At 38.4% G+C, this 21903-nt stretch overlaps 3 protein-coding genes across 4 annotated transcripts; 1 reads left to right on the top strand and 2 right to left on the bottom strand.

The window, feature by feature from the left end:
* Positions 1-809: 809 nt before the first annotated feature.
* On the bottom strand, positions 810-8807 carry LOC146704477 (transmembrane protein 53). Its single transcript, XM_085461650.1, has 4 exons — positions 8765-8807; positions 4311-4607; positions 3156-3402; positions 810-3069 (listed from the first exon to the last, which is right to left on the bottom strand). The coding sequence occupies exons 2-4, from the start codon at positions 4545-4547 to the stop codon at positions 2708-2710; spliced, it is 846 nt and encodes a 281-aa protein (XP_085317776.1). The 5' UTR covers positions 4548-4607; positions 8765-8807; the 3' UTR covers positions 810-2707.
* Positions 8808-10989: 2182 nt separating this feature from the next.
* LOC146704476 (uncharacterized) lies at positions 10990-16055 on the top strand. 2 transcript variants are annotated; one of them, XM_085461648.1, is made up of 6 exons: positions 10990-11207; positions 12038-12947; positions 13216-13312; positions 13686-13796; positions 14242-14408; positions 14734-16055. In XM_085461648.1, the coding sequence occupies exons 2-6, from the start codon at positions 12040-12042 to the stop codon at positions 15779-15781; spliced, it is 2331 nt and encodes a 776-aa protein (XP_085317774.1). In that variant the 5' UTR covers positions 10990-11207; positions 12038-12039; the 3' UTR covers positions 15782-16055. The 2 variants fall into 2 exon arrangements, with proteins under 2 accessions (XP_085317774.1, XP_085317775.1); XM_085461649.1 differs by lacking the exon at positions 10990-11207 and having other exon boundaries at positions 12880-13312.
* Positions 16056-17192: 1137 nt separating this feature from the next.
* LOC146704475 (uncharacterized) lies at positions 17193-21490 on the bottom strand. Its single transcript, XM_085461646.1, has 11 exons — positions 21335-21490; positions 20759-20791; positions 20573-20662; positions 20090-20161; positions 19895-19983; positions 19680-19782; positions 19318-19420; positions 19186-19238; positions 19000-19078; positions 17912-18778; positions 17193-17803 (listed from the first exon to the last, which is right to left on the bottom strand). The coding sequence occupies exons 1-10, from the start codon at positions 21383-21385 to the stop codon at positions 18642-18644; spliced, it is 810 nt and encodes a 269-aa protein (XP_085317772.1). The 5' UTR covers positions 21386-21490; the 3' UTR covers positions 17193-17803; positions 17912-18641.
* Positions 21491-21903: the final 413 nt, after the last annotated feature.

The raw sequence follows: 21903 nt of genomic DNA, 5'->3' as shown, positions 1-21903 counted from the left end.
GGCCCTTGTGGTTAACAGATATAATTTACCAATAATTTACCTATATCCTTCTGTAAATTTCAGTACTGTTTTGTTTTTATGTCATACTTATATTACACTGGATTAATCATTTCTAGGGTCTTGTGCTGATAGTAAAGCATAACTGTAATGATAATACTGGGAGTGAGCTACATGGCTTCTGCCACCAGGTGGTGTCTTCAGTAGCTCAAATCACTTTCTAGGTGCAGTACAAACTAAAAATTTACAGTAAAGAAAACAGTGTGTGGTTTTAAGGCATTGGGCCACTTCAGTTCTCAAAACCCGTAACTCTACTAAAAGGATTGAATACCATTCTTCCAAAAGATATTCCCTTCTTTAGTGTTACAGTTTTAAAATCACATTGGGCTATGACATTGTTGGAGAAGTACAGTACCTACCCTACAGAAACCGACTGCATCAAACCATATCTGGAAAAACATCACAATGACTGGATGTACTAATTGCATTGGTCAAAGGTTCATTTCTTTACCTGCTTATCACCTGTCTCAATAGTAGAATAGGTTGAAGTCTAAATGTGCTAATCAGTTCTGAGGTTAGGTGGTTAAATGTCAAGCATAATTACCTCCTAATATAAATACATACTTTTCATTTACCCCCAGTTAGTTAGAAACTATGTTGTACACATAGTTATAAAGAACAATTTTTGTAGGCAAGAGTACAGTGCTTTACAACAAGAATAATATTGCATTTCACCACATTGGTGCTTTAACTCCTAACCCTTCGTAATCAACTTGGACAAAAAAGGAAAAGTTAAAAAATACTTGCACAGGTTCAAGTTAAGATAAACAAATCTTTATTGCACAGAGTTAGAAGTATAACATGTTATGCTTAAACATCTTCAACTTACAAGTCATTCACATGAAAAGTGTTAACAGAAATGACTGAATAAGATTTCTTTTCCCAATTTTAGTAGGTCACATCCTTCAAGAATATTGAGAATACAAACACCTTAGAGTAGTTTAACACACACACATAGACACTGACCTAAATTAATCAAATATATACTTTCATGAAAATGTGTTGTTGTGATCACCTTAGTTCTTGCTAGACTTGGTGGTAGTAACAAGTGAGGTGCTTTTTAAGGCACTTTCAAGGCTTTGTGTAAAAATGTGTAAAAAGCAAAACTTCAGCAGCAGCAGTGTCAAGTAGTATTGCATTTTCTTCTGAGTGCACACAGCATGCTGTACTCATCAGCAGGAAATTGAAAATCGGACCAGCAGTTTAACCCTGAAGCTCATTCACATGAATCAACTGTTTTTTTAAAGCAAGGAACAAGTTTCTTTACTTGTAAATTACTGCAGGAAAAGTAAATGTCCAGTTTTAATTTAAAGTTAAATTAAGTTTCATCTAAAACTATGCTGATTTCCCCTCTTTTGTTTGTTCCGTGTGTTCAGCGCTGTCCACCAAATTAACTACTAAAATATTTTGTGTAACAATGATTAATCTCTTTATCACTCTAATGATTAGCCTTTTGTCTTTAACATGAGAAAATTTCCACCACCCTCTCTCCAGTAGCTCAAAATCTGAAAGATATGCAACAAGTGATTGTATTTAAGCTGAACTCGTTAATGCAAGCACCAAAACACGACTCCAAACATTAGACAGTAAAACCTCAAGCACACATCTTGACCTGTTGTGTTTCATAAATGGAAGCACTTGGAGCTTGCATGCTTGTGGTCATCGATGTTCACATCATTCTTTGGACTGTTTACATTTTGTCTCAAATATTTAAAAAAAAAAGAAGAAGCAAAAAGCAAAGTTCACATTTGATTTGGAAATTGTATTTTTGAGCGGCAAAGAACAGTTAGGAACTTCAATGTATAACCCTCCATTTCCAAAGGCGTTGAGATGTTGTGCAAAATGTAATGATGTAATCATTTTTAAAGATATATAGTTAACTGAAAATGTCTGTAGGCACCAGTACATTAACAGTTCTGACAAACCATTATGTTGTAGTAAAATTATGCTGGTTCCACCATTTCAAATGAGAATATGTCCTGCACTTGTCTTCCCTTCCATGATTTAGTTAAAGTTAGTAGACAGTTGCTTGCCTAAAAGAAAAATGTCAGACTTTATATTTGTTTGTTAACTTTTAAGGGGCGACCGTGGCTCAGGGGGGTTGGGAAGCGTATCTGTAACTGGTAGGTCACCGGTTTGATCCCCAGCTCTCTCTGTCCTGGTCGTTGTGTCCTTGGGCAAGACACTTTACTCTACCGTCTACTGGTGTTGGCCAGAGGGGCTGATGCCACGATATGGCAGCCTTGCTTCTGTCAGTCTGCCCCAGGGCAGCTGTGGCTACAACTGTAGCTGCCTCCACCAGTGTGTGAATGTGAGAGTGAATTAATAGTGGAATTGTAAAGCGCTTTGGGTGTCTTGAAAAGCGCTATATAAATCCAATCCATTATTATTATTACTACTTTGGCGTACATGAACATTGTGATCCAAAGTGCATTTTATTCTTTATATGCTTTGCTTTAGTGTTTATGAAACTGTATGAACTAAACCCTGAGTACACTCGATCTTCATTCTGAATAAAACTGAACTGTTACTGTACCTTCATTACACATGCCAATTAGTGTAAAAATTCAAGATGTACTTTTACAGCTTAAACCATTTGAGGTTAATGCACAGTGAAGTTCCTCTTGCATTACATTGTTGGGATTTTACCTCATAACTTTGCCTTTAACGGGGTAAAACCAAGGGAACTGAGGAATATGCAAAGTGTGGACAGATATTCTTCTGGGTGTTTCTTAAGGTGGCCCGCGTGAATGGAATTGTCCCACTTCTTTTCTGTGACATCCATTCCACGCCTTCGCCAGTAACCGGCCAAGTCCGCCAAATTTCGTGGGTCACACAGTGGATCGTTGTTACAGTAGAACATCAGCACAGGAGCGGTGACGGGCGTATTCCAAAACACATCCAAGCCTATGTCAAAGTAGTCCACGGTGTGGCTTTTAAACTTGTCAAAGTAAAACATGGCTGTTTGCTTTACCAACCACTCACATTTTGGAAATACAGTTTTTCCCAAACCTGAGAAGAAAGAAGGAAAATAATTATCAATTTTGCAAGAAAAGGAAAACAAGAATTAGATAAAGTGTGAGTTAATGGTAACTCACCTATAGCCATGTGCTCAAGGGATCCTGCCACCATGCTATCATAAATCTGTCCTGTGATCCTTTTTGTGAATGCCTGATATTTATTTGTATCCTTCGACACATGCACAAGGAGCTGAGAGAAGGTATATCCACCGATTGAAAATGCATGAACAAGCAAGGGGCGGGACACGAAGCGCTCGCTCTCCAGCAACTCCAGTAATGTCTTTCCATGTTCCAGACCCCAGCGGGGCCAAAGGAACCCTTGCACCTTTAAAAAAAAAAGGAGAAATTCAATCAGCCTTTCCGAAAATCATTTAAAAACATACACACACACTAAACTTTGAATATAAAACTGAGTGAATTCATTTTTCAAAGTAAGATCAATGCGCGACATTACAGTGCTCCCACAATGTCCTGGTGGGGTCCCCTCTACTGTTGCCTTTTTATGAGTTAGGTTTCCATTGCAATCTTAGTTTAATACAAACTTTCTTCACATTTATCTAATGCAGTTTCATTCTTATAGTGCTACTTCACAGATATAGACCTTAAAACACTTTACAGTTTAAAGAAAAGGAGCCTTTAATTTGACAATCTGAACGGTGATATTATGGCAACAGTTGTGGACGAAGAACTTCCTTTTAACAAGTTTAAACAACTTCCAACAGAGGGTGGGGGGAGTAATCTGATCACAAAAAGGGGGGACAAGGGGAGAGAGTAGGGAAAAGGAAATGATGTACAACAGTTTCATATAAATGCATCGTGAACAGAAAAGTGGGTATTATATCATGGGAAGTCCCCAACAGTTGAGCCTACAGCAGCATGATTTATGGATGATTCGGGGTCATCTGATCCACCCCAACTATAAACTTTTAAGCCTAATCTTCAAAGTACAGGTTGTCTCTCTCAACCTCAACCGCACAGAGGCTCGATAATGTAAGGCTCTGCCTTCTATTGTACTTTTAGTAATTCTGGGAAGCACAAGCTTGCACTCAGAGCACATACTTCTAGAAAGACTATTATTCATTAACTGCCCTGTGATGCATTTTAGCGATAAATACAAGAATAAAACACACGGTCATACTGTTTTAGCTGACTCAGAAGAGCAGCTATACAGTTAGTGTGAGAAACCGATTAAGTTTAACATATGCTCCAATTTCTCGGTCCCTGAATTCTTACCTCGCTCTCAAATACTAGCACGTCAAATCCTGTGTTGAAGTAGATGTCACAGTACTTAACCAGCGCTTGAGGACGTGAACCCAACCACGGTAACATCAGCAATAGAGGTTTGTGCCGTTCTGAGGTCCGGTTCTGGCATCCAGGGACTGCAAATGTTGCTTCATTCATGAAGAACGTGGCATTCTTACTTATGCGGTGGGCAGTAATGCCTCTGCTAAGAGCTACACTTGCAAACATGTCAGCAATTGTAGGGCTTTCATTTAAGAGAGAGAGGAGTATTCAAAAACGCAAGGCTACCTGGATAAAAGAGAAAGACACATGACACATGCATGAATTTGGAATAATAAAAAACAGAGAACCAGGAAGGTAGACACAGAAACCACAAAATAGGGAAAAACAAAGAAATACAAAGATCAAGAATAACTAAGAATGACAGAAATCAAAGCAATCATTTATAACCAATTCTGGTCCTATGTTTTGCCTATGGAAGTGTCCCTCCAGGGGGGCATGGACCCCTTAATGATCCTCTATCTAATCAAACGAGCCAAGGTGTGTAGGTCACAGTCAGCCAAGGTTTCAGGTGAATTCACTGTGAAACCCAGCCCCAACCTGTGATGTGATGTGATTTAGTGAGGTCAAGAAGACAGATGGTTTGAAAGAGGACTGAAAGAAGCCATGTCCACTGTGAACGATCATCTTTGAACAGAGGCGGTGGTTTATGACACCAACTGTCTGCCATCTATAATCCAGTTTTGAGATCCTTGCCCAGACGCCTTAACGCCCACTCACATCCTGGGCCTGTTGACCTCAGGAAATCACATGATAATGTGGGGCTAGTTTTCACAATGAGTTCACCCGAAACCTTGGCTGATTGTGACCAACACCCGTTTTTTTACATCTTGGCTCGTGTGATTAGATCATTAGGGGTCAATGTCCCCCTGGGGGAATCTCCCATTGGGCTTAAGTCTGGGACTCTCCACCATTTGACCTTAGAACTGAAGAAGCTTCTCGGATGAGAGTTGAAACGTCTTCAAGCAAAAACATATTTATGTCACAACATATTTTTGCAAAGTATATCTATAGGAAGGTCACAACCTCTCTGCAAGAGCATATGCACACAGCCACACACCATTAGCTGACAGGTTTTTTTATTTGCCAAAATTGGAGTACTTGGAGTACCTGTACATGTTTAGGCAAAATTTGAAAATATGAATATGTTAACTTTATATCTATATTATATATTATATTACATTTATATTAAATCTATACATATGTCATCAATTTCTTGATATATCACCAATGATGCTTCTATGCAGAAAAAAACAGTATAGGAATTTTATTTTTCTGCATTATATAAAATGGTAAATGGCCTGTATTTATATAGCGCTTTACTAGTCCCTAAGGACCCCAAAGCGCTTTACATATCCAGTCATCCACCCATTCACACACACATTCACACACTGGTGATGGCAAGCTACATTGTAGCCACAGCCACCCTGGGGCGCACTGACAGAGGCGAGGCTGCCGGACACTGGCGCCACCGGGCCCTCTGACCACCACCAGTAGGCAACGGGTGAGGTGTCTTGCCCAAGGACACAACGACCGAGACTGTCCAAGCCGGGGCTCGAACCGGCAACCTTCCGATTACAAGGCGAACTCCCAACTCTTGAGCCACGATCGCCCCATATAGAATAAGTATAACTCCATATCAGACTTTAAAGGATCACTTATATTTTATCAACATGTAATAATGTTACTTATAATGTTATAAATCATATTGAACATGTTGGCACAAATTGTACAACTCTCCATAACTTATGAAAGCTGTTTCCCTGTTGTTTAGCTTGATTATTTCTTTCACTGAATCATGCAAAAGTTGCACACAAGTCAGGGATGTTATCTAGGACTGTTTTAGCCTATAGCAAGACGAAGCAAGGGAAATGGCGGAGACAGGAGTCCTATTTCACAATGTAATGGTAAATGGCCTGCATTTGTATAGCTCTTTTCTAGTCCCTAAGGACCCCAAAGCGCTTCACACTACATTCAGTCATTCACCCATTCACACACACATTCACACACTGGCGATGGCAAGCTACATTGTAGCCACAACTGCCCTGGTGCGCACTGACAGAGGCGAGGCTGCCGGACACTGGCGCCACCGGGCCCTCTGACCACCACCAGTAGGCAAACATGGGGTTAGTAAAATGTACTTTTGTACGATTATTTCTGTAGGAACCACCAAGCTGAGGGGGCATGCCTCTAATCATGCATGCACATACATACTAAATGCAAAACAACTGCCCTACAACAAAATAAAGATTTTGTTACAATTTTCCTATCATTAATTGTAGCTGTTTTATTCCTCATGCATTAACTTGTGGTTAGCGATGGCTACTGATTATTCTGCTCAAAGTCGCAGGAAAACAAACATATACATGGATGCTTGCTTTGTGCTGGGGCCTGTTCTTCGTACCTCGCTAAGTAAGTTAGCTGGATTAGATTGTTGACGATTTCGCGTGATCTTGGATCGTTCGGTTCCCCGAAACTCATCCGGGACTTGCTGTCATAGCAACAGAGCCGTAAGCGTAAACCTGCTCGGGAGCAGGTTTACTTTATGTAAACAGGATTAGATCGCGGCCACGCAGGTATGTCCGCTTCATTTATACGAAAGCAACAGCGATATTCCACCACTGTTTCACCATAAATAAATAACATCAATGTAACTAAAGATAATGCAGCACTTGATCCTTTTATTGATGTCACACAGATACATACAGGTCATTTCCTAAAAAAGGGAAATGTACTATTAACATTCTATTACATGTATGTGATTATTACAGATGTAATTCATATTTCAGAGTAGTAATTGCAAATCACTTCGTGTAATCAAGATGAGAGACCACGGCTATAAAAGCGAAGGTGGATTTGGGAAGTCTGTCGCAGCCATGTCCTGTCCGTTTACGCGAGAAACCCATTGCGGAAGGTGCAAGATTGATAAGGAGAGTCCTCAGAATCCAGCGTATATTGCGGGACAGACAGGATCCTTTAGCTCAGCGCGACAGTGTGCTCATTGAGAGATATCGATATTCCCGTGAGGATATTATTTACTTAACCAACTTGTTGACGAGGGGGTGCAGGACCACCACCTGTCTTTTTTTTGCTCTGCCCTTTTCTTGGTTGCTGTTATGAACAAACAAATAGATTATTTCAGGGTCTCTTTCCAAGAGACGAAAAGCAATATAAGTGATAAATATTACCATTCTGTAGAATATTCTTATATTTCACTTTTACTTGTTCCCATGTTCTAGTCAAAGTCAAAGTCAACTTTATTTGTCGATTCTTCCACATGTACAGGACATACGGAGAATAGAAATTGCGTTACTCTTCAATCCCTAGATAAATAGCAAATGAACATTTAAATATATTTAAATATAAAAGTGATTTAAAAAATGCAAGTAAAATAATTAAAAAGTAAAAATTTAAATAAATACAATTTTACATATAACAAGAAAGCTATATAGTGGGTCCTGTTGTGGCTCTAATGTGAAAGGGGATATAATATAACAATATAATATAATGTAATATAATATTGGATAATATAGTGTAATATAATAAATCTATGAATAAATAATAAAGTGACTGAATAGTGGTATTGTCATGCGCTTTGGGTGCCTTGAAAAGCGCTATATAAACCCACTCCATTATTATTGTTATTATTGAATTACTTACGAGTTTAATTTGTCAGCAACTTCCTGCCAGCCCTCTCTCCTTGCTTTTGCAGCCTTTGCAGTGTTCCCTTGCGTTTTAATTAAACTCTGAAACTCCTGAAATCCCTCAATCAAGAGTTCTTGCTCTGCTGCCGGAAAATACCGAGCGCGCCCCTTCGACATTTTCGCCGACCAATCAGCGGGTTGCCGATCAATGTTTCTACTATCGATGCGTAGCCCCTTTTACGACACCCAGTGATGTCACATTACTGCGTCCAGCTGTACTAATCGTCAACAACAGGTGTGTTCGGGGAACCGGATTAGCGCGATGGTTTGGTCTTGGATGTGTCATTTGATCTTGGATGTAGTGAGCGACGTACGAAGAACGGGCCCCTGTTCTTCAGCTGCAAAACAAACTTACTGGCAGCTCATACATTTTACCAGTTTAAGCTATTTCTCCTTGTAATTTTCCTTTTTATTTTTCTCAGAAAAAAGATTTCTCCGCTCACTGCTGCTACAAGAGCCGTTAAATTTGAGCTAAGCAAACAAAGCTAACTGTATAGAGCCCAAATGTCCCCAACCACCACCAAAACCCACCCACTCATTTGGCGTACAATTGTCTAGGTTTTTTTTGTTTGTTTTTTTAAATCCCCTTAAACATATGGGGTTAGCCTTTCTTTCACAGCCAGCTGAAACAAACAACAAACAAACAAATGCAATGCTAATTTAAGACCAAAATGAACTTACCGTCAAAGCATGGAAAGCTTTAGCTAGTTAAACCTAGTAGCTAGTGATGGGACGTTCTGTATCGAGGCTTCGGAGCTTGTGTCGAGTAATGGAGGGGGCGTTTCCGCGAAGCGCGTATCGAGGCTTGCTTCATTTATGGGAGGAGCTGAAAATGATGACGTCCGAAGCCTCGCTGCCCGGCTGTACCACGTGACTGGTTCATGAAGCGGTTCGAACTTTGCCGCAAATAATCATTTTCCATACTGCCAGCATAAATATACACAGTATACTGCCATCACTACAATATACATGTTTTACACACTCCTTTTGTTGTTGACATTTACAGGCTGTGTGCAAAATGCCACACTCTTCAAATTCATGCCAGCTATTATTTTTACGTCCAGTAGGTGTCCTGCTAGAGCAAATGAAGCTTCATGAAGCTTCGCGTTGGGGTGAACCAATTGGATGAAAAGCTCCAGTGCTTCATGGGGCTTCATCTGCCCATCACTACTAGTAGCTATTTTCTGTGGCAGAGTTACAAAAGTGCATCCAATTATATTGTAGTAATATGTAGTAGGTAAGAATAGTAGTGATGTGTCCTGTGTGTCGAAGCTTCGAATCGTGCGTCGGGTAATCGCGGGGGCGTTTTTCTGAAGCGCGTATCGAGGCTTGCTTTGATTACGTAGGCAGTGACGTTCGAGACCTCGCGGGCAGTCCGTACCACGTGACTGATTCAGGGACTGGTTCACCGGTTCGCGCCAGATTCGAAATAACATGGGCAGGAAAACACCGTGTTGTGGAATTGGATTACGTACGTGCTACATAGTTACTTGTGCATTTCTTCTTCGATGGAACCAGCAAGGAAGAGATGTTTTTTTTTTTTTTTAAATTTTGTCTCTCCTAATAAAGTATGCACACAGTAATAAATATCACAAATGATAAACACCAAAATATAAATAAACAACACTACACATTGTGGGGATGAACAGAAAAGTATTTGACCAGCATAATATAATCTGCAGTATGATCATTGCTTTAACAATGTAACAGATAGCTTTAAGATGGCCTTAAGATGTTTATGCATACAAGTTATTATATTAATTTTGTATTCCAGGTGCAGTTATAACTATTTTATACATATTGCATATCTGTGCTTATTTGAGTTGATGTTCAGGTTCTTTAAAGGTCTTAAGCTTCACTGACGTGACTGTTCAGGTGATACATGCTGAGGGAAAACTAGAACATAGAAGGAATTGCAATACATGCTTACAAAACACTTATATCAGGTCATTTTATATTAAGGTTTTAGTAGAGGTTCTTGGTTAAAACATTTATTTAGTAGAAGACATACACATAGTCTCAGTGAGCCTCTGGTCTAGTGAAAGGTCAGAAGTGCAACAGGTGAATTGAGAAAGAGCATTTGAGGACGAGACACAGCAGGCTGGAGGTGAAGAGGTGACACAAAGAGCATGTGAGGTCAACACATACACACACATTAGTTAGATTTATTTAGAGGAGAGATTAGTTATGTCTCGACAAGAAAGAGGAACAATTCACTTTAAGATAAGAACGGAAAGTACCAGCCATGAAAATAGAAGATGATCTTCTGGGTTAAAAGTCATTGTGGTGTTGATCTGATCTATGTATAAAATGTACCTGTGACGCATGAAGGGGCGTCAGTAAACAAACCCTGATGTTATAAAATAATTGTTTGTGCTTTAGTAAGTCGGAGATCACTTGCTGTCGGCGTACAGAGTGTTCTTCCCACACGTGTGTATTCATTAAAATCATTGTTTGACCAAGAGCTTCTGGACCAAGGGTGGTTTGTACTCTCCCTCCTCAATTGTGAACCTTAACAACATCCTATAATCTGATTTCGGTCTTTTAGTTTATTAAAAAGTGAAGCACCAAACACTATTGTGTCATTATCCAGATGTACATAAGGTTTACACATCATTATAATCAAAGAGCCCGCTTCACTTGAATTGTCCACTTGATGGCGCAGTAGAGCAAATGAATCATCACAATGCTTCGAACCATGAGTCGACCAATTGGATGGAAAGCTTCAGTTCATCATGAGGCTTCATCTCACCATCACTAAAGAATAGGATGTTCCCAAACACCTAGTTTGCAACAAAAGATAAAAAAGAATTTTAAAAAAGTTAATATTAAGCTATATGGACATCTCCCAAGTGAGTCTGACGTGAGGACGGAATTGATCCCAGTGTGGGTATCTAAGTCGGACGATCTGATTTCCTCGTGTCAGCATTGTTCCCACATCATCATAATTAATGTTGTTCCAGGTTCAACATTGCAAGTGACCAATCACCTTCTTGTGACGTCATTCCTTTGCGACTTCGAAATACCCGCCTTCGAGTATTTCGAAATACAAGTGAAGAAGCGAAAAACCGCCGCCTGTCCGCCGAATTTGAAGTCAATTTAGGATACTTTCCTTTAATAAACGGTAAGCATTATACATATGTTCCTCACTTGGCTTGCTGTTTGTTTGCTAGCGATAGGCTACTTGACGACAGCATTAGCTAACCAGTGTTCTCTAGACCAGCGTTCCCCAACTTTTTGGGTGTTTCGTGGCCCGGGGGTTGGGTCAGGCAAAATTGCAGTAGCTTCCCTGATCATTTTACAAACATAAGTGAAGAGAATCTGGACTAAAAGGCCTAGACTTATGGTTGTGTGCTGAATCTATGAATCAAACTATCACCTGGAAACATAATTAACTGGTCCATAGCTGTGAAACTGGACATGAGTTCTTGATTCTATGGAGATTAACAGTAATCCAGGAATTTACAAATTTGTCCCAGGGACATCGCGTAGATGTTGTCCCTGGGACATCGCGTAAATGTTGTCCCTGGGACATCGCGTAGATGTTGTCCCTGGGACATCGCGTAAATGTTGTCCCTGGGACATCGCGTAAATGTTGTCCCTGGGACATCGCGTAAATGTTGTCCCTGGGACATCGCGTAAATGTTGTCCCTGGGACATCGCGTAAATGTTGTCCCTGGGACATCGCGTAAATGTTGTCCCTGGGACATCGCGTAGATGTTGTCCCTGGGACATCGTGTAGATGTTGTCCCTGGGACATCATGTTAAAGTTGCCAGAGACATACCATATAAAAGTTTAGCTTCTTTTAGCCCCTGTTTGTTTTATATTATTTTATATATATTTTTTTTTTAATATTATATTTAATATTTACATTGTATTGCAAAAAACCCCACAACAAGTTAAAATGAATTAATGAATATTGACTAATTAAACCTTCGTTATTTTTCCACCAGAAATGGACGACATAATTAGAAGAAGTGTTCTGAATGACGAAAAAAAAAGAACTGGAAAAGACACACAACTTTGTGTGCATGTGTCACAATGCCAGGAGGACCCATTCAGTGTTGTGTTAGAAAAATTGAACTCATTAACCCTTCATGGACATTATAAATGTTTAAATGTTGCCTCAGGTAAAGACAGGAAAAGAGACTATTACAAATTCAACTGCATCAGAGCTGGGGAAAAAAGTCGAAACAGCTACAGAGCAGTGGGCTGTAAGGCCTATGTTTCATTTAAAGTACTCAAATGTTGGAAAGACCACACAGTCATCGTGCAGCGTACATATGATAAGCATGATGGGCATGATCCTTCGGACCCAAAAGACGCACATTTCAACAATATTTCCAGTGATTTGAGGAGGAAGATTGAGGAACTGCTTTCCCTTGGAACTAAGCCAGCCATCATACTAACCGAATGTCATAAATGGGCCAAAGAACATGGACACAGAGATCTTCACAACAGAGAGCATTTTGTCACACCACGTGACATTGACAGTGTTAGAACCTGCATGATGAGGAAGAAGCACTTTAACTGTGGAGACAGTCAAAGTGTACATACCTTACTTAATGGAAAACATCAAGAACATGTTCTCTTCTATCAACCATACACATCTGACCAAGAACTAATGATTGTTTTGCAGACACCTGTAATGAAATCAAACATGGAGAACTATGCAAAACAGTTAGTATTTGTTGACACCACGCACTGCGTTAACCAGTATTCATTTCCCTTATTCACACTTGTTGTAAGAGATGATCATGGGCATGGAGTCCCTGTGGCCTATGCTATTGTCAGCAACGAAAGTCAGAAAACCCTGGAAACTGTTCTTGGAATAGTTTGTGAGCATTTCCCAACTTCCCCGAGGTAAATAATACATTGACAGCTATTGATTTTGAAATAATTCCTTTTCAAAAAAGTTATAACATGCCAGAATCTAATGCTATAGCTGCAGCATGGGCTGCAAAAAACTTTCCTTTCCAGTTGTTAAAGTTATTCCTATAGGCTGTATGCAGTATTTTATATATCTACTTGTGAGTTGAAATGTTTAATTTGGCATTGAAGTGGTGCTTTGAGATAGCAAAAACATTTTCATACTGTTTAATCTCATTTAGTGTTTTCTTTTTTTCTGTAGAGCATTTATGGTTGACAAAGACTTTGCGGAAATAAATGCTTTGCAGAAGGTTTTTCCAGAGTCAGCTATCCTTCTATGCTGGTACCATGTCTTGCAGGTAAACCACATTGTTTTCTTTTCACGTTGTCTAAGATGCACCTGAAACACATTTTTACAACAGGGTCCTGTTGTCATGATTTGCCTCATTGTGATATTCACCTACTCAGGTTAATGAATATAAAGGGATAAAATGTTGAGTGACTATGTCCATCCATTTAAGACCACAGTGCACTCATCTTCTGGTGGCTGCTTCCCAAAGCTCTTTTTGACATTTAAAAATATGTTTGCCTGGTTGATTTCTGTAATGCACAGGTCCTCTTGTCCAGTGAGTGACAAAGTTATTTTTTGACGTCAGCTTTCTTTTATGCTTTTTGTACAGCTGCTCCTCTGTCTCTCTCTCCAGATTAACTTTTTTTCTCTTACATTCACAGGCTGTTAATCGATGGCTTTCAAAATCAGAGTCCGGGGTCCATGGGCTTTCTAACACCCAAAAGAGAAATGAAATCATTTCTTTCTTTTGTAAGCTGAAAGCTTGCACATCTGTAAGTGTAATTTGTCTATTTCACATTTTGATTTCTTGATTACACTAAGAGCATAATAACTTTCAGTTGCTAAAAAAAGTTACAGAGAGATACAAAATAGATTTTTGAAACAATTTCTAAAACTGGCTTCTTATCTTGCTTATCAAAACAAGTACTTAAGCTGTGCAGAACATCGTGTCACCCACTGTGCAGTAGAACTTGTGAGTGGGATTCTTTCACAGACAGATGCTGAAACCAAATATGCTTATAGGTTTAGTGTTCCTTCTTAGCCATTGTAAGGGAAGAAATAATTGCTTCTTAATACAAAAACACGACATATTATTAATAACTTAAAATTCTTAATGTTATTCAATAAAAGGAAAAGGGCTTCAATACATAATATTAAAGATTTCAATAGGTCTGTTAAATGGATTGAAATATATTCTGTTGCATCCAATTCTCTTAGGAGGACGACTTTAAAGCCACATCAGCAGAGTTCTGCCAGACATTTAAGCAATACCCTTTGGTGTGCCAGTATTTTCAGAAGCACTGGGAAGGCATTGGCCACATGTGGTGTGACTACGGCCGTCGCTTCAGTCACGCTCGTTCTGAAACAAACAATGTGATTGAAAGGTATGATTTATTATTTTGACCTCATTCAATTGTATTGCTGAAAAAAAGATATTATGCTTTAATCCAAGAGGCTAAACTGAGTAGGTTCGTCATGTCATTGCCAGAACAGGTTTTAGGCAAATCCTTTAAATTCTAGCAGCGTTTTTTATGTTATCACAACAAAAAACAGAGTAGGTGGATTTGCCTAAATCAGCTAAACCGGCATTCCTTTATAAAAGACGTGTGCAATAGGTATTCCAATTTTTAAAAAAATAATACAGTCTTGATTAAAACTTTAAATTCCTTCAATTACAGTTACTAATCATTTCAAATAACTGTTTTTCAGATTTTTCCACCGCCTGAAATACCAGTTTTTATCTGGCTACAAGAATAGGCGTCTGGATGATCTGATTGAAGTGCTCCTAGGGAAGGCCGACGACTACTTCTCAGTCATAAAAACCCTGCAAGATGTGGGCCGCATGAAAAACAGGTTTGCTGACACCTTGTCTCAAGTTTCAGACTCTGCTTCAAGACTGATGGAAAGTGGTTGGGCTCTTAAAATTACAGTCAAGAACAGCCATGGAGTTAATGCATATCAAGTCCCATCTGAGTCAAGAGAAGACATGGTGTATGATGTCTGCCCTGTTGAGTCCTACTGCAACTGTACATATGGCTTACGAGGACTTCTTTGCAAGCATCTAGTGTTACTTGCAAAATTAGCAGAGGCTGACAATGACATCTATCCAAACATGGAAACAGACATTTCTACCTTGGCAAGAATTGCAGTGAAAGAAAGGCATTACTTTGTACACTGTGAGGACTTGAAAGTGATAAAAATGCCAAGTTTGTTTGGAAATCTGTGTTTTTTTGCATCGGCTGAAACACTTCAGTGCACTTGTTGTACGTTCTCTCACTATAACACATGTGCTTGCCTGAAGGTGGCTTGTAGCCATTTTAAACAAATGAAAAACTCTCTGAAAAGTCCTCTATCAACTTTGAATGACACTCCTGTAGTTGAAAGCACAGACAAAAAATGCACAGAAGATGCAGTTGGAAAACGAAATGCTGTTTTAGACACAGTTAAACAGTGGGCATTCATTCCAGAGGGTATTACTCCAATGATAGATGAACTGCATACAAATGTCTTAAAAACAAAACAAGTAGGCAAAAGTATATGCCAGTACGAAATAAAGACGACAGATAATGCACGCAAAATTAGGCCATTGTATTCTAGCAAGAAACGTTCGGCCAGCATCGACATTCCAACAGTCTGTGAAAATGAATGTGAACAGTCGATAACCACTGAAAGAGAGACATCCTCTGGAGAAAATGAAAACCTTTTGGAATACAAAACAAAAAAGAGAAGAGTTAAAGCTAAGTATATGCACAAGTAGACTTTTGTGTGACATTTCAAAGGGACTGCATCCATTACTTCTGTTTATTGAAACCTAAAGCTGAATAGCTGTCTTAACTTTCTGCCAAGGAACAGTTGAAAAGAAATTGTTTGGTCTCTCAAGCAGTTGTTATTTATGTGTGTTATTCATTACTTTGGCTTGGTTGCTGTTTTTGATACAAATTCATCTGTGCCCATTGTAATATTTTCATATGTTACTATTTTTATATTGCTATGCATTATAAATAAAGGATTACTTATTACTATTAAAGGTCTGCATTTGTAATTGTTGGTATTATTTATAAAATATGCGCTCTTAAGTTTTTTGCTCCATAAAACAATACCTGTCACTTTTTGGACATAGAGTATCAGCTGTTGAGAATCCTGGCTCATACAAAATAGAAGTAAAAGGTTTCAACATCCAGCCTTTTTATGATTAAATACAAAGTGTAATAACAGAGTTATTGGGGTGTGATTTTGTTAATAGTTAGTCTTAAGTATAAGTTTAATAGTAATGAGTAAGAAAATATAGCCAGAATAATGGAATGAGACTAACACCTGACCTCACACTGAGATTTGGTATGAAGTGGCATGTTTGTGCTAATGCTGACATTGGGGCTCAGAGTTCCTCTGTGTGTATATATTTGTGAACGTTAACTTGGCTAATGTCCAAGGGTTTGACTGCTTTCCTGTTGGATTGTATCACAAAGAACAGGGATAAGAGCACCAGTGGCCGTGCACACCCTCATCTCTCTCCTTCACCTGATCATTAGTGTTGGAAACCGGCATTAGCTCAGAGTAGATTAGACTTCAGTATAGTGCAAGTGATTTGATTTTATGATTATTTGATTCAGTTTTTTCTGTGTTCAAGCTCAATTACTTTAATAAAATATGTTGAATTCAAACAAATAAATAAACAAATAAACTGTGGACATTACCCTTTTAAACCTTTCTGAAACAAGACAGGTAAAAACCAGTGTATAAAAGTTTACATAGGTATAAATAGCTCTAACACTTTACTCCAGCCTGGCGTCCACACATGTGGACATCACATTTTGGGTTATTTAGACCAAAATACTAAATCTTGATCAACAAGTGCCTGATATACAGTTATGAGGACATTATACTGCAACTGTTCTATCGAAATTTCAAATTAATGTCCGCATATGTGGCTCTCATTTTTCTCAGAAACAAAAATTAGGTAAAAAAAAAAAAACCTGGTAATTCTTTCTTTTTACATTCATCGGGTTCCAATCGGCCCAAATATCAAAGAGAAATTAAAAATGCATGCCATGGAAGATTTCGGGTCTTAGGGGGTTAAAATGACCAGACCCCTCCGGCCTGTTTTCCAGGCCACTAAATTAAACCCAGTCAATTACCAATTGAACAGAATAAAAACCTACGAGGTCCACTAATAGTCCAAAAGTCCAAATCTTTAATAGAAAAGACAGGCAGAACTCAAACAAACAATAATCCAAACGAGGAGCATATATACACACTGGAAAGTAAATAATTATAAGTAATTATAAATAATTATAAATAATTATAAGTTATTAAATCAGACTAATACAGTAAAACTAATAAGGGAAGACGAACACACGGGAAATAAAAATAACAGTGTAAACATACCAAAACTCAAAATAAAACAGGAAAGCTACTACAAACCGAGTGTGACACAATTACATTCATATTGAAACATATGTGATAATTTTCTTTCTTTGTAGCATTTTTAAGATATGTGTTAGAACAGTCATTATGCTGTTTGGATTAGGAACCAATCATTTTTGCCAAATAGTTAACACAAACTTAGAACAACAGTGAACAATTTTCAAGATTCTGATTTACAGAACAAACAAAAGTCACAAAAGGTTTCATTATTTAAGAGACAAGATCAAGTTTTTCACACAGGAATGAAATGACAGAATCCAGTGCAGCGGGGCCAAAGGTGTGTGTCAGCAAACTGAAGGTTGAGGAATCAGTCAGCTCATGTTTAAGATTGTGTTGGATTTTGAGAAGAGTCTGTCTGTTATTAGAAAGTAAGATTAACAATGTTACACCAATAACCCAAATACGGGGAAATGACAAATAATACCAAAAAAGATACAACTTTCATATTGTTTTACTAACTTACTTTGTCATATCAGCACTTGAATGGTCGATGCCTTTACAGACCATGTCTGTTGTGACATCGCAGGCCAATCTTCCGGCAAACCCGAGGGCTAGCTCCCCAGCCTCCTCTTCACTCAGAACACTAAACACTGTTACTTTAGTTTTGGCCTTCTTAGGCCTGTCAAGAATCATTGCGGGCAGTTTGGCTTTACGGCCCTAAAAAAGAAAAAGTGCAAACACCAAAAGAGCAGAGAGAGACACACACACGCGCACAAAGTTAAATGCTTTTGTTTACATGGTGTAATTGTGTATATGTTGCAGCAAATGCACAATTTCCAGCCACATTGTCACTTCATTGATACGAGTAACCCGGATTTATTTCAGGTGACATCAAAATCACGAAATGTATACCTACCCCAATCAAACCTCTGAAAACATGAACTGACATGTTCTCTGCGTTGATTCTGCGCTTGATCTCGTCTTCTGTTATTGTGTAGGTTTTCTTTTTTGAGCTTGGTACAGATAAGCGACCATGCACTCTGTAAACTGTACTAGTTCCTTCTGAATCAGTTTGGAATTCTGTATCTGCATCGATCCTGTCAACATCATCAGCAGCAGCATTATCTGTACTCAGACTTGTGCCGTATACTTCTGTTTCTTTTTCTTTGTCTTCAGTCTGTGTACCTTCATCTCTGACTGTCAGTCTTCCTATCTCACTGTTACTTGTCGATTTGCTGCAGATGTTCTCTCCCTTAGGAACTTTTTCCTTTGTCATTCGCTGCCTGATGCTTTCCCTGATGACATTCTTCACTGGCTACTTCTATTGCTCCTCCTGTATAGCCACCCACTATGCTGCACAACTCCTTTCCCTCTGCTGTGCTGCACTGTGCTGTTACATAAAGAAGAATGATATAAACAGCACTATATCAATTTAATTGTGAAGAGAAATCCCCACAATACGACACAGTTATGTCTAAAATAGTTTTGTGTAAAAACTGGATCTTGAAACGTCCACTTTAATTACACAGTCCTGGTGTGCAAAGGCAAAATTACGAAAAAAAAATTCACTTTAAACATTTTTGGACATTGTTTAGTTATATTGTGACTTACTCTCACAGAAGATACAGATGCCACAAACAGACTTTGAACAACGCATGTGCTTGTATGCACCACATTTCTGGCACTGCACCTGTGAATTAAAAAAAAAAAAAGAAGAAGAAATAAACAAACAAAAAACAAATGAACAAAGTCCATTAAATAAACAATCTATATGGCTAAGGACATGTCATAGTGTACCCGGTCTTTGGCTGCAATCACACACCAGCACTGACTGCACTTCCTAGTTCGATCTGCAAAATATAATTTGTTTAAGTACAAGTTACATTTTCCAATGTTAGAGAAAAAGAAGGCAGCTAATTTTATCTTTACCTATTGAGGAAAATAAGTAGTGGCAAAGTCGGGACCTGAGCTTTGTGATTTCAGTGTTGTACTCCTCCACTTGTGTTTTACCGTCAATGAGAGATTGGGCAAACTAATAATTGACGAAAAAAAAAAAAAAAAAAAGAACAAAAAGAATTAGATTAACAAAGAAATGTTTGTTTGTTTTTAACCCCCCCCCCCCCGAGAAAAAAAAAAAAAAAACAGAGTAACCAAAGCAAAGCATTACTGCTGAAATGGTTCAATCTACAAAAAAAATTGAGATTTTACCATCCTGCCTCTAAGGCTTTAAAAACTGAATAGGCAAAAATGTAAACATTACTTATATAGGTTAAAGCTATAGTTTTCAGTACCATTATGACATGCACTCCACATGAGTTCCCATCCTGTTGATGTGGGTGGCTCACATGTGACAAGGTCCACTCTCCAGCGCAGCCTCTTGCTGAAGCAAATGAGCTGAGAGATCGCAGTTATTACAAATAAAAAGCATATAGAGAAATCAATAACCACGTTCGGTAATGATTTCAATTAAATTAAATATGTTATGTTAAATATGTTAATTAATTACCTCCAGTTTTTCAACACCGCACTTTTTCTGACCTCCGACTCGCCAAATGAATTCATATAGACTATGGTCCTCTTGGGTATGTCACAAAACTGTTTTGTAAAAAGATGGATATGGTAGGCTTGGGCCTTGAGCTTTCCTAATGAGGGACACTGAAAAGTATCATGCACTAGAGAGTGCAAAATCTGTGCAACTTACAAACAAGGTCCAGTGGCTGCCGTTTTCCAGACAGGCTCCAATCAATTTCTCATACATCTGAAAGATGTTTTTCTGGAAATAAAAATAATGTGACAAGTATGTTTTTCTGTCAAGAATGACACTGCAAAACTGCAAAAGCTTGTCAGGTGAGACTTGTAATTAATTCTGCAGATACACAAACATATAGAAAGTGTCATTTTTGGTTTACATTAATTAATTTCTATAGTGTGTACAAAACAAATCAAGACCACAGACTCAACACGCACCACTAAATTTTTGGTGTTCTTTATCAGTTGGCCAAGACAGAAATGTTTTAATCTGTGTGCATTGCTTTTGAACAAGTCTTTACACAGAAAAGGTTTCAGAAAGGTATTTTTCAGGTTCTTCTGACAAGGCTTCAATTTTGGAAAATGCTGTTTGTTTATAGTGGCAACTTATAAACCCTTTGTGATAAGAACATAGTTACCACAGTCCAAGTCATACCTTCAAAAAGTATGCACTTTGTGCTCTTGTGGACCCATCCAAAATTTTTCCAGTGATTTGGCTTGGTATTGGATAAATGTGAGGGAAATTCTATAAAAATAACATAAATACACCTATGTTTTCAAATACATTACAAAAAACGTAAACATGCTATGTCATTATGATCAAACAAGCTTTTCAACATACCTCACACTGCAAATAGATTAGGCCATCTATTACCTTATAAAACAAATAAATAAATACATATAAATAAAAACAGAACTAAGGAATACGATTCATTAAGTAAATTGTACAATAAAGTGTATTTAAAGCAGAATTTAACATTAGTTTTATGACAACATAAAAGGATTTTTATGTCAAGAGGTACCTCATCTGAAATGTTAGTCTGGTCAAACAGGGATTTCAAACTTGAAATACAAATAGAGTTTGGTCCAGCTACTCCCACAAGGTAATCTGTGAGAAAGCATATGCTGTAGTCAACAGATATCATTTTCTTTTTGCATGCTGCAACCATCATCCATTTCAGTCTTCTAGGAGCTTTGTCTGGTTGTAGTTCTTTTTTCTCCTCCTCTCCCCTCATCTATTAATTAAATTGTTTTCTGACCTTCCTAACTGTTTCCGACCTGTCTTCCCAATGTGATGTTTAAGCAATATATGTATGGTCAGAAGGGGGTGAAATTTTCATTGCAGTTGTACGTGTAACATTGCATGTGATAATAAAAGGCTTGATTGGTTGATTATTCAACATGAGTTGACATTTACCTGACATTGTGAAGGAGTCACAGTTTCTGTAAGGGTGTAAGAACATAACATGTGGATTTGTTACACTTCTTTTTCACAAGTTAATAACAATCAATAATTTTCATTCCATTATTTACAAGCTATCACACGATGTCCCTGGGACAACATCTACACGATGTCCCTGGGACAACATTTACACGATGTCCCAGGGACAACAATTACACGATGTCCCAGGGACAACAATTACACGATGTCCCAGGGACAACATTTACACGATGTCCCAGGGACAACATTTACACAATGTCCCAGGGACAACATTTACGCGATGTACCAGGACAAATTTGTAAATTTCTGGATTACTGTTAATCTCCATAGAATCAAGAACTCATGTCCAGTTTCACAGCTATGGACCAGTTAATTATGTTTCCAGGTGATAGTTTGATTCATAGATTCAGCACACAACCATAAGTCTAGGCCTTTTAGTCCAGATTCTCTTCACTTATGTTTGTAAAATGATCAGGGAAGCTACTGCAATTTTGCCTGACCTAACCCCCGGGCCACGAAACACCCAAAAAGTTGGGGAACACTGG

Source organism: Copadichromis virginalis, linkage group LG7 (genome assembly GCF_057382275.1).
Source record: "Copadichromis virginalis isolate Kocher_CV1m ecotype Utaka linkage group LG7, C_Virginalis_male_GT1.1, whole genome shotgun sequence".
Taxonomy (NCBI): Eukaryota; Metazoa; Chordata; class Actinopteri; order Cichliformes; family Cichlidae; genus Copadichromis; species Copadichromis virginalis.
The sequence above is the reverse complement of the archived record's forward strand: the minus strand, read 5'-3'. Positions and strand labels throughout refer to the sequence as shown.

Bases quoted from the DNA above. Each gene is read 5' to 3' on its own strand.
- LOC146704475 (XM_085461646.1), bottom strand. From the start codon at position 21,385: ATGTTATGTTCTTACACCCTTACAGAAACTGTGACTCCTTCACAATGT. The intron at 19,783-19,894 runs GTAATTAATTAA...GCGATCTCTCAG, and splicing joins GCGGTGTTGAAAAACTGGAG to CTCATTTGCTTCAGCAAGAG. The intron at 18,779-18,999 runs GTAAGTCACAAT...TTTATGTAACAG, and splicing joins CATCTGTATCTTCTGTGAGA to CACAGTGCAGCACAGCAGAG.
- LOC146704477 (XM_085461650.1), bottom strand. From the start codon at position 4,547: ATGTTTGCAAGTGTAGCTCTTAGCAGAGGCATTACTGCCCACCGCATA. The intron at 3,403-4,310 runs GTAAGAATTCAG...TTTTTTTTAAAG, and splicing joins TGCTAGTATTTGAGAGCGAG to GTGCAAGGGTTCCTTTGGCC. The intron at 3,070-3,155 runs GTGAGTTACCAT...CTTTCTTCTCAG, and splicing joins CCTTGAGCACATGGCTATAG to GTTTGGGAAAAACTGTATTT.
- LOC146704476 (XM_085461648.1), top strand. From the start codon at position 12,040: ATGGACGACATAATTAGAAGAAGTGTTCTGAATGACGAAAAAAAAAGA. The intron at 13,313-13,685 runs GTAAACCACATT...TTACATTCACAG, and splicing joins GCTGGTACCATGTCTTGCAG to GCTGTTAATCGATGGCTTTC. The intron at 14,409-14,733 runs GTATGATTTATT...ACTGTTTTTCAG, and splicing joins ACAAACAATGTGATTGAAAG to ATTTTTCCACCGCCTGAAAT.